The sequence below is a fragment of the Miscanthus floridulus genome, chromosome 2 (genome assembly GCF_019320115.1).
Source record: "Miscanthus floridulus cultivar M001 chromosome 2, ASM1932011v1, whole genome shotgun sequence".
In the NCBI taxonomy this organism is placed as follows: Eukaryota; Viridiplantae; Streptophyta; class Magnoliopsida; order Poales; family Poaceae; genus Miscanthus; species Miscanthus floridulus.
The window spans coordinates 7,957,911-7,971,093 of NC_089581.1; the positions used below are offsets into that span (position 1 = coordinate 7,957,911).

General features: G+C 42.3%; 1 protein-coding gene and 1 pseudogene across 1 annotated transcript; one reads left to right on the forward strand and one right to left on the reverse strand.

Moving 5' to 3' along the window:
- The first annotated feature begins 2,218 nt into the window (after window positions 1-2,218).
- LOC136537829 (splicing factor Cactin-like) lies at window positions 2,219-8,475 on the forward strand. Its single transcript, XM_066529799.1, has 13 exons — window positions 2,219-2,558; window positions 2,669-2,760; window positions 3,965-4,061; window positions 4,356-4,427; window positions 4,548-4,610; window positions 4,897-5,037; window positions 5,229-5,324; window positions 5,689-5,973; window positions 6,274-6,412; window positions 6,493-6,635; window positions 7,095-7,268; window positions 7,678-7,944; window positions 8,018-8,475. The coding sequence occupies exons 1-13, from the start codon at window positions 2,250-2,252 to the stop codon at window positions 8,135-8,137; spliced, it is 1,998 nt and encodes a 665-aa protein (XP_066385896.1). The 5' UTR covers window positions 2,219-2,249; the 3' UTR covers window positions 8,138-8,475.
- Window positions 8,476-9,503: 1,028 nt separating this feature from the next.
- The window catches only part of LOC136537830 (protein argonaute MEL1-like), a 34,206-nt pseudogene continuing 30,526 nt past the window's right edge, over window positions 9,504-13,183 (reverse strand).

Genomic DNA, 13,183 nt, shown 5'->3' on the forward strand with positions numbered 1-13,183 from the left:
TAGTCTCCCGTTACTTCACGAACACATGTACGCTCACAAAAAATTAAACAAAACGTATAGATTATTACCTACCTCTCCGCTATGAGACGTTCTTGGTGGGTCGCCTCGTATGTCGGGTCGAGCAGGTGGAATTGTACCATCCTAAAAAAAAAACCAATGAAATAGAAATTCAATATACGATGAAAACATGAACTTAAAATGTATACGTAATTAACACAATTAATATATAAATTGAGACATGCATAATTAATTAAATTGAGACATCCTCAACTGCAATGCCATCATCATCATCTCCAAGGTAATGCAGCTCCTCCCGAGCCCTTGCAACCATTTAACTAAATGAAGGTCTATCATTGAATAGCACAGGCACGCTTTACATGTTAATAAACTCAACATATCCATAACGATCGCATTCAACGGTGCCTCCATGATATATGATCACTAGGTTGTCCATATAGTTCAAATACATAACGAAATACATGTCCTTTAGTCCAAATTAGAAGATAGATAGTACCTAACAAGTACTTTCTAACTGCAAATTAAGTAAATAAGATAATAACTACGTATATATATACAGTGTACTTACAAAATAGCTATGTCTATGTACCTATATATCTATGTTTCTATCTATCTACATATCTAACTATATCTATGTACATATGTATCTATATTTCTATCTATCTCACTAGATCAATAACTAAATCACCTACCTGAGTCATCACATTAACTAGTAAATAATAAATAATCGAACTGCTACATTACAATCAAAGCTAACTAAGCATCTATATTGCATATTCATAATTTTTACCTGGCGTGGTCGGGCGTTGCAGGACCCGGGCCCGGGGCCGAAGCAGGCGGTGATGGTCGCCGAGGGCGCGGGTGTGCGGGAGCGGCCACGGTGGCGTGAGCGCGCGGGTGGGGACAGCGCGGGCGGTGCAGACGGGGACGGTAGAGAGAAAGAGAGAGGAAGAGAGAAAGGAACCTCGGGCCCATACGTAAGAGGGCTTGACGCCAGGATTGTTGGCGCCGAGCTCGGCGCCGAGATCCACAGCGCCGAGCTGGCTGCCATGTCAGCGTCCATGGCGTCAACGTGGCCCCAAGCTCGACGCCAACAACGATGACATCGAGCTAAGAGTTCAGATTTTGAAATCATACATCCAGAAATATATTTATGAAAAAATTTCAAAAAAGATTAAAAAATAAAAAATTCGGTTTCCACGTGAGGATCGGTTCCGTTTCTCACGCAGAATGGCCACGAGGGCGGTGCCAAATGCTCTTCCCGGTTCGTTTCTAGTATCTCGGAAATGGTCGAAACCGTTCCAGAGTTTTGCTTACATGAGTGAAACGCCCAAAAGTCAGTTTTCACTTTTGACTGATTTTTTATGGCCTCTATGTACTAGTAACTTTTCGGTTGATCCTTTTTAAGTAGAACAAGTTCCAAATGGGATTGTACGCCCACTAAAAATTCTGAATTCTTCTATAAAATTTTTGATCTATATGTTTTTTATATAAAAAATATGTTTTTTATTTAAAATCTAACCTACCACTCTACCAGAGTGAATATGAATTCAAAACGTTTTTTTTCATCCATGTCTGCCAAATATAGTTGAATGTCAGAAATGAAGGAGGTTGTTTGGTTGCGAGCCTTAACTCGTCAAGCTCAGCTTCGACGACCACAGAAAAAAGAAAGAGTTGTTTAGGCACGCCACATAGCTTTCAGTTCATTGCAACGCGTTTTCAGCGTCACAGTAGGGGTGATGATTTTCCACGCCACACTTTGTGGCTGCCACAATTGTGGCGTGCCCGTGTACGGCCGAAATTCAAACAACTCCTAGAATAGGAAGGACATGTCATCGAGGCCCAAATTAATCCGCTGGATCCATACCTTTGGGCCACCAATGTTCATGGCACCGTTCAATCATTCTTGCATCCAAGGCCACTTTTGAAACCCATTTTGTTTTTTAATCCACACCTTTATCCTTTTTTCCCCTTATTTATTATTATATTAATCACAGATCCATGAAGGATGTCATCTAAAAAAAATCCATGAAGGATGTGGTGGAGACAAGGCCGTACTTCCGTTTTGGAGTCCGATTTCGGCCTAGATGTGCCTTTCACACTATGGGCCTTCTTCTGGGCTCCTTGCGGCCCAGCCCAATGAACATGGATAACCGACCTCAGTTAATCCGCTAAACAATTTACCAGCCCACGGCCGCGAGACTCTGCGCGGCTTCCCTCTCGTCGCCGACATGCCGAAGCGGGACCGCGACAGCGAGGGCCGGTGGCCCTCGTCGTCGTCTCGGCGGCGGCGCAGCCCGTCCCCGTCCGGCTCGGACGCCGCCTCCGATTCCAGCGGCTCACCCCGCCGGAGCCGGGTACGCCACCGTCGCAGGAGCCACCGCCGGAGGGACACCCCGTCCTCCAGCGACGCAAGCGGCAGCAGGAGCGAGGATTCGGGGTCGGACTCCGGACGTCGGGGAAGGAGCGGCGGCCGAAGGCGCCGGGATGTTACCGAGGAGCAGATCATTGAGTACATGGCGAAGAAGGCGCAGAAGAAGGTATGGGATTGAGCTGTTGAAGTGGTGGCTTTCCCTTTGATTGGGTTGGGATTAGGGTTGCGGTCTGGGCTCTAATTGCTGACTCGTTGTTGGCGGCGGTGGATGCGTAGGCGGAGAAAGTGGCGAAGAAGCTGAAGGCGAATGCGGTTTCTGGCTACTCCAACGATTCAAACCCCTTTGGCGATCCCAACCTGACAGAGAAGTACGTGAATTCTTTTCCCTCTCATATGCAATTGTGCAGCAATTCAGTAATTCTTGTTATCTGGGGAAAAGATTTTGGGTCTAATTTGCCCAGTCTTTCTGGGGAGAAAAAAACAACAACGCCAAAATAGCTAATAACCACCAAAGGAGAGAGAAACCTAAAGAGAGTTGGGAAGCAGGGGCTATTTTATGCTAGAACTAGAACTGAGAAAATCGTGCACGATGTTGTACATTGACAAAACTAGTTCAACAATTGTCACCTATAACACCAACACCATTGCAAACATCTTAACACTCTTACTTACCCATGTTGTATCCAAATAAATACTGCTGCTAATGGCACCTATAATAAGACTATCAATAGAACTAACTTGTTGTGGCAACTAGTGGCATGCTCTAGATGATTGTACCTGGGCAGATATCGGGGTGGTTTCCTGGTACATAAATACTGTTTATGCGGTGATAAAATTGTAATGGTATTTAACGTTACCAGTAACAAAGCTGATTTAGGTTGCTGGACGCAACTAATAGATCAAGGGAAAAAATTCACTTGCTGACTAATTAGGTTATTGTGGTAACAATTCATGAAGAGTTGAACTAACTTAGGCTGTTGTAATTTGTAAAAGTAAAACATAGAAATGAAAGTGGAGCTCAGTGATGCTCGAGCCAGTAAGCATCCATTGTTATTATCTCTGACATGATAAAATCTAGTAGGCGGCTAGTTTTGCGAAGTTTTTTTAATACAATTTTCTTACATCACCATGGGGATTTTGTTTGTTGTTTCAATGGCTTATGTAGTTTTTTTTTCACAAGATGGTTATGGTACTTTTAAACAAAGTTTTGGATTTGTAGACTTGTAGTGTTGTTCATTCAAATTTGCTTAATTATTTTTTCCTTTGTTCCCTTGTGTGCCCAATCTTGAATTATTGATATATATCCTTTCAGACACCATATTTTTGCCTTATAGTTTGGCATATTCTTGCACTTTATGTTCACACTCTTCTGATAATATGTTTACCTTGGGATATGATTTCTAATGTTTGCACATATTGTCAAGTAAACTAAAATGTTTGTGGCTTCCTTGAGCACCCAAATTATTTGCTACCTTCTTTTTGCATTACCACTATAAGATTCCTTGAGCAGCTGCTTTCATTGTGACAAAACAATATTCAAAGAAGGATGCCTTCTATCTTGTCTCTTTACAGTTTTGTGTGGCGAAAGAAGATAGAGCGTGATGTATCTCAGGGACAGAAGGTGGACATTTCTGTCAAATCTGAGAAGAAGAAACAGCAAGAAAGAATGGTACAATGGAACATGAATTTCTGGACTAGTTCTCTATATCTAATCCCATTGTTTATTAGTTGGAACTTTAGAGCATATCGTAGTCATCCTACCTCCTTACTTGGATGTCTACTTCCAATGAATTAATAAGGTGTACTGTACATATGTATTTTTTTTATTCATGCTTTTGTCATGTAGTGCACTGTACACTTTGCTAGCCAGAAAATTTGTTGTTCAGTCTTCTTTCAAAGAAAAAGTTGAAGATTATGTTTTTCTTGCAGTGCCTAATCGTTATATTCGCTCTGTCAAATGTAGGCTGAAATAGAGAAGGTTAAGAAAAGAAGGGAAGAAAGAGCAATTGAAAAGGCACAGCATGAAGAGGAAATGGTTTGTATTTGTCGATCATAAATCTCTTTTACAATAATTTTGTTGGTTTATGTCTGTCATTTATTACATTTAGACAGTTTTTCCATTTGGAATTAAATACATGTACTTGCCATTTTGAAGGCATTGCTAGCTAGAGAAAGAGCACGTGCTGAGTTTCAAGACTGGGAGAAGAAGGAGGAAGAGGTTAATATCTTAAAACCTGACAAACACTATTCAATTTGTAAAAAGGGCGTACCTAGTGCTGAGAGCATCCCGCACTGTGCGGGGTCTAGGGGAAGGGTATTAGCAGCAAGCCTTACCCTTGCGATGTGCAAATGCAAGGAGGCTGCGGCTCGAACCCAGGACCTTCCGGTCACAGTCGGTAGTACTCTACCACTTACACCAGGCCCACCCTTCAAACACTATTCAATTTGTGTTGGAGTTAATATGGAATTGTTATTTATCTAGCATTTCTCATTTTGGAGTGCAGTTTCATTTTGACCAAAGCAAGGTCAGGTCTGAGATCAGGTTGCGGGAGGGGCGTACAAAGCCTATTGATGTTCTCCTTAAGAATCTTAATTTCTCAGATGGATTTGACATTGAATTAAATGAGCCCTATCTGGTGTTCAAGGTGAGCATCCTTTGTTCATCCTTATCCAATTGTAATTCAACTGAAAAAAGTGCTGTCCCAGCAGCACTTACCTGTGTAATTTTCTGTATGGTTTTTAAAGCCAACTATTGTATAATATTCTGACACCATCATACAGTGCATTCAAAATATATGCATTTTATAACTTAGCACTTCCTGACATGTATGTGTAGGGATTAACAGTGAAAGAAATGAAAGAGCTACGTGATGACATTAAGATGCATCTTGATCTGGACAGGGAAAGCCAAACAAATGTTAAGTACTGGGAGGTATATGTCATTTTCTTTCACCTTTTTCCTGAATAACTTGTTGGCATTAAGATGCATGATAATGTTACCTTCTTCCTGAATAACTGTGAGCAAGATGTATAAAATGTATAGTTTTTTATGTTGAAAATGCTAAGTATGGAACAATGTGCTCCTAACTAGGGATTGTGGTGGGATACAAAACTGACAGTAGCCTCCATTTTCCTATAATAGATTTTATTTGGTTAGGAAAAAAATGCTTTAGTTTGTCATGATATATCTCTAACTTCGTATATATAATTTCCCCTCAGTTCCTTACAGAAACTTGTTCATATGATTAGCAAGAATGCTAATGCATTATGTCTATGTTGATCTGAAAATTTATCAGGCACTCATGGTGGTATGCGAATGGGAGCTAGGTGAGGCTCGGAAAAGAGATGCCCTAGATCGGGCTAGGGTCCGTGGTGAGGAACCACCACCTGAGGTTCTTGCAGAAGAGAGAGGTTTGCATGCAAGTATTGAGGGGGATGTAAAAAGTCTCCTGGATGGTAAAACTTCCACAGAGCTTGAAGATATGCAAAGTCAAATTGAGTCCCAAATGCGCTCTGGAACTGCAAAAGTTGTTGAATACTGGGAAGCTATCCTGAAACGGCTTCATATTTACAAAGCAAAGGTATGCCAGTGGGTCTGCAAATGCCAGTCTATCCATACCGTTATACAAAGTAAAACGATGCATTTTTTTTTTTGAAAATAAGGATGCATGGGTTTATTGACTAGGGCCTCAGTAATAGGCAAAAGGCGCTACTTTGCCATCACTGGTTGGTTGGTAACCTGTGGTGCAGTTGCATGATCTGAACTTCTTTACAGGCTTATTACAGTAATCCTTTATAATCTAGAGCTGAGCTATTACATTGAACTTCTGAATTTTGATTTTGCAGTTTATACTTACGAAAAATGCTTGTTTGCATCGCAGGCTTGCCTGAGGGAGATCCATGCTTCTATCCTAAGGAAGCATTTACATCGACTGGAGCATCCTGGTGCTGTTGAACAGGATGTGGAATCTGAGAAAGAAGATGATAATAAACTGGAGGATGAGATGCATGAGGACGAAGGTTTACCTTCTTTTCTGATTACTCAATCAACTATGTTTCCAAGATAATGAAGTGATTTCTGATGTATGTTCTATTTGTAGATGATAAACGATATTCGCCTGAGCCTATACCTCAGCACACAGAAAACCAATTTGAAGAGGAAGATGGATCCTTCTCTCCACAGCTAATGCATGGCAATGAAGATGAAGATGCAATTGATCCTGAAGAGGACAAAGCTGAGCTGGTAGAGTCCTGTGTTTCTATTTCTAATAGTATTAATAGAAACATGATTGGAACTGTACTAGTTATTTGCTGCAGTGCAGTTAACTGAGTAGTTTAATTGTCAAATACAGATTGTTAGTAACTGGACTCCATATTATGCAACAAAAGAGGCTAACTAACAATATTAGGACGAAAAGTTCTACTGATATTTTTTTCATTAAGAAGACAACCTTTCAAGCTTCTGCAGGCCTTCCTGCATGTCTTACCCTAAGAGGGGGGCATTGATTCATTTAGATCTTACTTTTGATGGCAATGCTCCTTATGGTGACTTAAATTTGAGGGCTTTCTAGAGTTCATATACAAACACAATGGGTGAAGATTTTTCTTAAGAACATCAAGTTATTAGGGTTTATTTTATGAGTTGATTAGATGATTAGAATGAGGTTGGCAACTCATACTTAATGCTTTTAATCATCTCCAGGACCGAAAACGTGAAGCTGTAGTTTTGGAGCATCAAAGGAAAGTTCAGGAAGCCATGAAAGCAAAGGCAAGAGTACCTGATGAGATGGAGATGAAGGCCATAAAAACGATGGGAGCTATGGAGGAAGGAGATGCAGTATTTGGTGTCGGTGCTGAAGTGAACCTTGATTCACAGGTTTGGATGATTTTCCTTTGATCCCATTGCGTTTTTATCTATATTTTCCAATATTCTGCCTTGATACTGGATTAGCGAGAGAGTTCTCAGAATTCAACTGGGATATGGTGTGACTGTGACAATTTTTAGTGTTGATCCAGAAGGACCGATGGTTATCTTGCTATAATCTGGACTATATATAACACACCTTAAGCTACACCAAAATTTTCAAGTAATCTGTTGACTCATGTAATTGTAGTTGAGTATATTTTGATAGTTTAATATAGGGGTAATGCCATATTTGAGTTCGATACCATGGGTGGTAACAAGTTTTACACACAAGAAGCGTGATTTAGCAACTTTGGTGCATCCTACCGCTTATGAACTCAGCTGGTTTCTGATGGCATATGCTTGTTCAATATGCTCGCAGGTGTACTGGTGGCACGACAAGTATCGACCAAGAAAGCCCAAGTACTTCAATCGGGTGCACACTGGATATGAATGGAATAAATACAACCAGACTCATTATGACCATGATAACCCACCGCCTAAAATCGTTCAAGGCTACAAGTTCAATATATTTTACCCTGATCTTGTCGATAAATCAAAAGCACCAACGTACAGTATAGAGAAAGATGGAAGCACTGGTGAGACTTGTCTCATAAGATTTCACGCCGGCCCTCCATACGAGGATATTGTAAGCCTTGTGCCTTCTAATGTTTCGTATATATTTTTCCATGGGCAGTCTTTTCACTTTGTTTTATTCCCAGTCTTTCCGTATTGTGAACAAGGAGTGGGAATACTCACACAAGAAGGGGTTCAAGTGTACATTTGAACGTGGGATTCTCCATCTCTATTTCAACTTCAAGCGTCACCGTTACAGGCGTTGAGGTACCTCAAGAGGCAGGGAAAAACTGGATCGATTGGACTGCTGGATCGTGATTCTGGTGTACCCTGGCATGGATACCAGTCAAGTATGCACCTGCAATATATTGATCCTATGCCAAATGAGAGCACACCTTTTGGCTGTACTGACTGATTCCCCCTTTGGGAGGCTGTACGATAATACAACATAGCAAGCTGATAGTTTTCTATCAAAATTTTTATGCTTGCTAGTTTCTACTTTGGTAGAATTGATATGAGGATATCTGTACTAGAGATTGTGTAAACTTAGCTCTGTACATGTGTGCTACTGGTATACACCGGATGCCCTTCTATTTCTATGAAATTTTCTTGAGCAACGAAATAATAGTACTCCTACTAGTGCTGTTCCAAGTAGCATGGTCTGCGGTTGCTCTTGTATCTAAAGCAGCTTGTAGCTGGCAGAATGGCCGTGACATGCCGTCTCTGTGCCGTAAATACCGCCGAGCAATGACGTGACCAACTCAGCAGCACAAATCATTGGCTGACCGATTGTCAGCCTGTTCGGTTGGCTGGTTCGTTTCGTTGCTTGTTCGTGAAGAAGTACTGTTGGTTGGTTTGTGTGAGAGAAAAATACTGTTCCGGCTGAAAATTTACGATCGTTTACGACAAGCCACGGCGAAACGAACAGGCTGTGTAGAGTTGTCTGTGCTTGTTGTACTCCATACACCTGTACTAGTAACTGTATGGGATCTAAAATGAGAAGCATTACTTGCTTTCGCAACCAAAGAGCGATATTAGCAAGTGATCACACATGCCAGCCGCTAGAGACACTAGGAAGCTGGGCTCTGCAGCTAGTTAGATCCCATCACTTGCAACCATGAGTGTCGCCAAAGGTACCGACGAACCACTTCGCCTGTGTTTCGATGGAAGCAGATCACAAGCCATGTCTGGCCAGTGGCCATATCAACCATGAAAGGTTATGCTGCACCCAGAAACTGAACTAGAATAACATCTTGTGATGTAGCCAACTTAAAAAACCGTGACCAAACAGCAAAGAGTAAATCTTACTCAATCCTTTCTCCAGCAGATACATACCAGAAACAACAAGAGAACTTGCTATCTTGCAACACCAGTTAAGCTTAAAGTTGCCACATTCATTTGGTTCTGCGGACTCATTTGGAAGTCAAAGGTCCAAGCCACTAACCACTAGATGCAGCATGTGACTTCTACAAGGGCCTGACCACCCAAGGTTCAGAACCAAATATCAATCAAAATGGCTGGGAAAATACTTCATGTTAATATCTCCAGAAAAATAACATGTCACCCAGACTAAGCAGCAAAGCAGATAAGATAATAACTGATCAAACAGAAAGCAGGCAAGAACATAAAACTTATGGAGTGCTTGCATTGGTTTCATCCAAACAGAGTTTTAGGCCTTCAAGACCGAGCTCCAGTCATAACCTAGCTACTCCGAATACCAAGAGATGAAAATATGAGCAACTAGCTCAATATCAAGGACAAGTCACTCATAAGATTACCAGAAACATCCATAAAAAGAAGAGAACATCCCATCATCTAGCAAAAAGAAAGCTTGAATGCCGAACTTGGAGCAGCTCAGCAGTAGAACATAACGTCCTTCACGTTGTCCTTGATCTTCGGAAGTTGACGCACCTCCACAGGCCCCTCCCGGGCTACTGTCTGCCCGCTGCTGCCAGGGGTTGACCCACCATCTGAGCTTTCACCTTCCACATAGTAGCGTGCACGGAATGCGGCAAGGTGGGCGTAGTAGGCTAGCGGGACTGGAAAGCAAAGAACACCCCATTAGTGATGACTGGTAACCAACTATTTTGCATCTAGTCTACATCATAAAAGAGCACAAGGAAATGATGCATGGTTTCAGAAAGGGGCTCTTGCATTTTTATCCTTGCTTTGTATCAAAATTGTAATTTTACCCCTGTTTTTTTGACTTTGTGAATTTACCCCTTTGTTTTTTAAAAGAAACACCACTTTGCCCCTATTCCGTCATCCTCCCTTAACGGTGTTACATTTTATACAAAAGGACAGAAATGCCCATGTGATTTTGCCCCTGTTTGTTATGCCTATTTGTGATTTTGCCCCTGATTTGGGAATTAGACATTTATATTTGATCAAATATATTTGACCCAACTTGCAACTATTTCAGTTCAGATTTAATATCCAAAAAAATATTCAAAATTTTGGCAGCGCCTTAGCAGTATTATGATAGCATTATGACTAGGCTTGGACGTTCGGTTCTAACCGAAATTTTGGGTCAGTTTTTTCGGGTCGGTTTTAACCCAGCCTCAGGCAGCATATCGACACAATTTGTATTCTCATTGAACAAAATAGAGAGGAGATCGAGTCTTGTATATACATTATTGAGCACACAAGTGAGGAGATCGAGTATTCGAGTCTCATACTACATAGATGGGAGATTCCAGGCTGCGGCGACTCCGTTTGTACTGAATCCAGGCTGCTGCTTCCAGATTTCCGGTCATGCTTCTTTGCTTCTTCCTTTAGGACCTGGCGGACGCAGGAATCCATGGAGCTTGCCGAATCGTCGTCGCTCGTCCCTGCCTCGGCACGCAGCGCTGCAACGGTGTTGCTTGGAGGCTGGCACGGCGGCACCGGCGGATCCGTGGCAAGCCGACAGCCCCACGCTTGCTCTGCTGGTGCGCTCGCTACTCACGCTCGGTGTGGCCTGTGGCGGGCGATGCCGGGACGTGCGGTCGGACGCCACCGGATCCCCGCGGCAGGGTGCCGCCGCCGCCTAGCGCGCGCGTGTGCCGAGACCCGCGGGTGAGCGCCGCGACCTCCCCGCGGCCGCCTAGAGGAAGCCCGCGCCCCGCCGATACAGCCCCCGCTGCCAGGAGGCAGCCCCGCCCCGCTGGTTCTTCCGCCGTTGCCGCCGTCGGATGCAGCCGCGTACGAGACTTGGGATGAGGCGACCCATGCTTCTGTTTGGGATGAGGCGATAAGGATAGAGGGCAGTGTGGTCATTTCGCCTTTGCTTTTCAGATTTATAATTTTTTTAATTCGTTTAATCCATGTCCATTTGACGGACGTCTAAAGCAGGGGCAAACGGAACCATTTATTTCAAAATAGCAGGAGTAAACATACAAAGTTGAAAAAGCAGGAGCAAAATCACAATTGGACTACTGAACAAGGGCAAGAACACAATTTTCCCTTCAAGAAAATAGTTGTTCACACGATAGTGACAGCTGTACAGAGCAACAATAGGACTAATAATAACAATGAAACAATGATCATGAACCCAACAGATAAAGATGGTGTTAGAGCTGACAACAATATTCTTGAATGTAAATTCAAATAACACATTGCACAGATGTAGAGAATACCGTTCGTGTTCACTAATCAAACTACATTGCACTGGTTGAGAATACATCTACAATTTAAATGAAATGCTGCCAATGTGTTCACTCATTGAACGACTACTCCCAGTTTGCAGTTAAAATCGTATCAAAGAGCTTGAAATTTTCTCATGTTACAAGCTCACAAGAAAGAGCCTCATATCAATGAAAGCTTCAGCTGAGCAGATTATGATAGGAAACAGAAGAGCAGCTAGAATAAAAACTTACCCACTGATACAGCACGGGTGCAACGAGCATAACTGCATTTCATCAATTAACAGTAGACAGATGTTAGGTAAACCAAAGAGTCCGAGAGAGAAAGAGCACTCGAGAGTGAAGAGGAGTTGAACTTACGTGTAGCAAAGATTGTTGGTCAGTGACTGCAGTGCATCAGCAGTAAAATGATTCTCATCATAGAGGACATGGTAATGGGTGGGCCGACTTGTTCCGTGACAAGAAATATTTTTTGACGCTCAATATCTAATAAGTGCTGTTCTGGAAAAGAATGTGCACCGAGGTACCAACATACCTGAATACCAGCATGACAACACAAGTAGAAATCAAACTCAGTTGGATGGCAAATCTGTTGGTCAACCACAGTTCCTGCAGCACAAGTAAGGCACAAAATAACCCCAGATCAGCAAATGCTTAACCGGGCAGAATGTTTCCACTTTTATCAGTCATATCACGCCTTCCATGAACCTCAGGGAAAAGCCTTGTGTGATGTCTTTTCTGGACAACCACAAATGTGACTGGAGGTAGATATCCCTCCTCCAAAGGAAGCACAAGCCTTGAAACGGAAAGGGACACAACCATTGACATGGGCATACGACAAAGCAAACCATATTTGACAGACAAATTACGACGCTGGAAATCATACCTTTCTGCATGGCATCCATTTCATGAAGAAGTACATGGCTGAATTGACCTTCACTTACACCGTCCCTGTATAGGCGTGATAAGTCAAGATACTTCACTCAATAGCGTAGAAAAAATGAACCAAAAACAGGAATCTGGAACACAATACCTATAGAATATTATCCTCTCAGGCCTTCTGTTTGTCTTCCTGCGGAAAGCAATCAGTAGCTCCCTGCAAACAAGACCATGTCAGTTACCCAGATAAACCATTTGATAACTAACAATAGGTCAACTCAGATCAATCAAAAACTTACCTGATCATGCCACCATTAACATTGTGCCCCTTCTGCGGATCCTTAGTGACAGTAAACAAATCTTCTATAATCTCTTGTCGGTGTGGTTGAGCAGAAACCAGGCCTCTGTACTTGGTGATTTCTGGCCAGTCCATTGATGCCACCACCTACACAATTCCAACGAAAGTCAAAGTTAGCAGCATGATAACTTATTTTTACATAGCTCAGATTGCACTAAATTATGAACAGGAATATCACATTGTAAGCAAATCATACAACTGAAATATGAGATAACTTGACAGTTATAAGAAGAAACTAACAGCAGCAATGGATGATGCAGAGTCCTCTCCTGGTGGGGAGTGTGTGACATCTGCGCCAAAGATGATTGCTGGGACTTCTGACACAAAGGGTATGCCATTGCGTACAAAGGCTCGCTCAAGAACCGTGTTGCGCCCACCAACCTGCTTAAATGAAAGGAATTAATACATTCCTGCATGAAAGAACCAAAAAAAAAACTTAATGCAAAAAATAT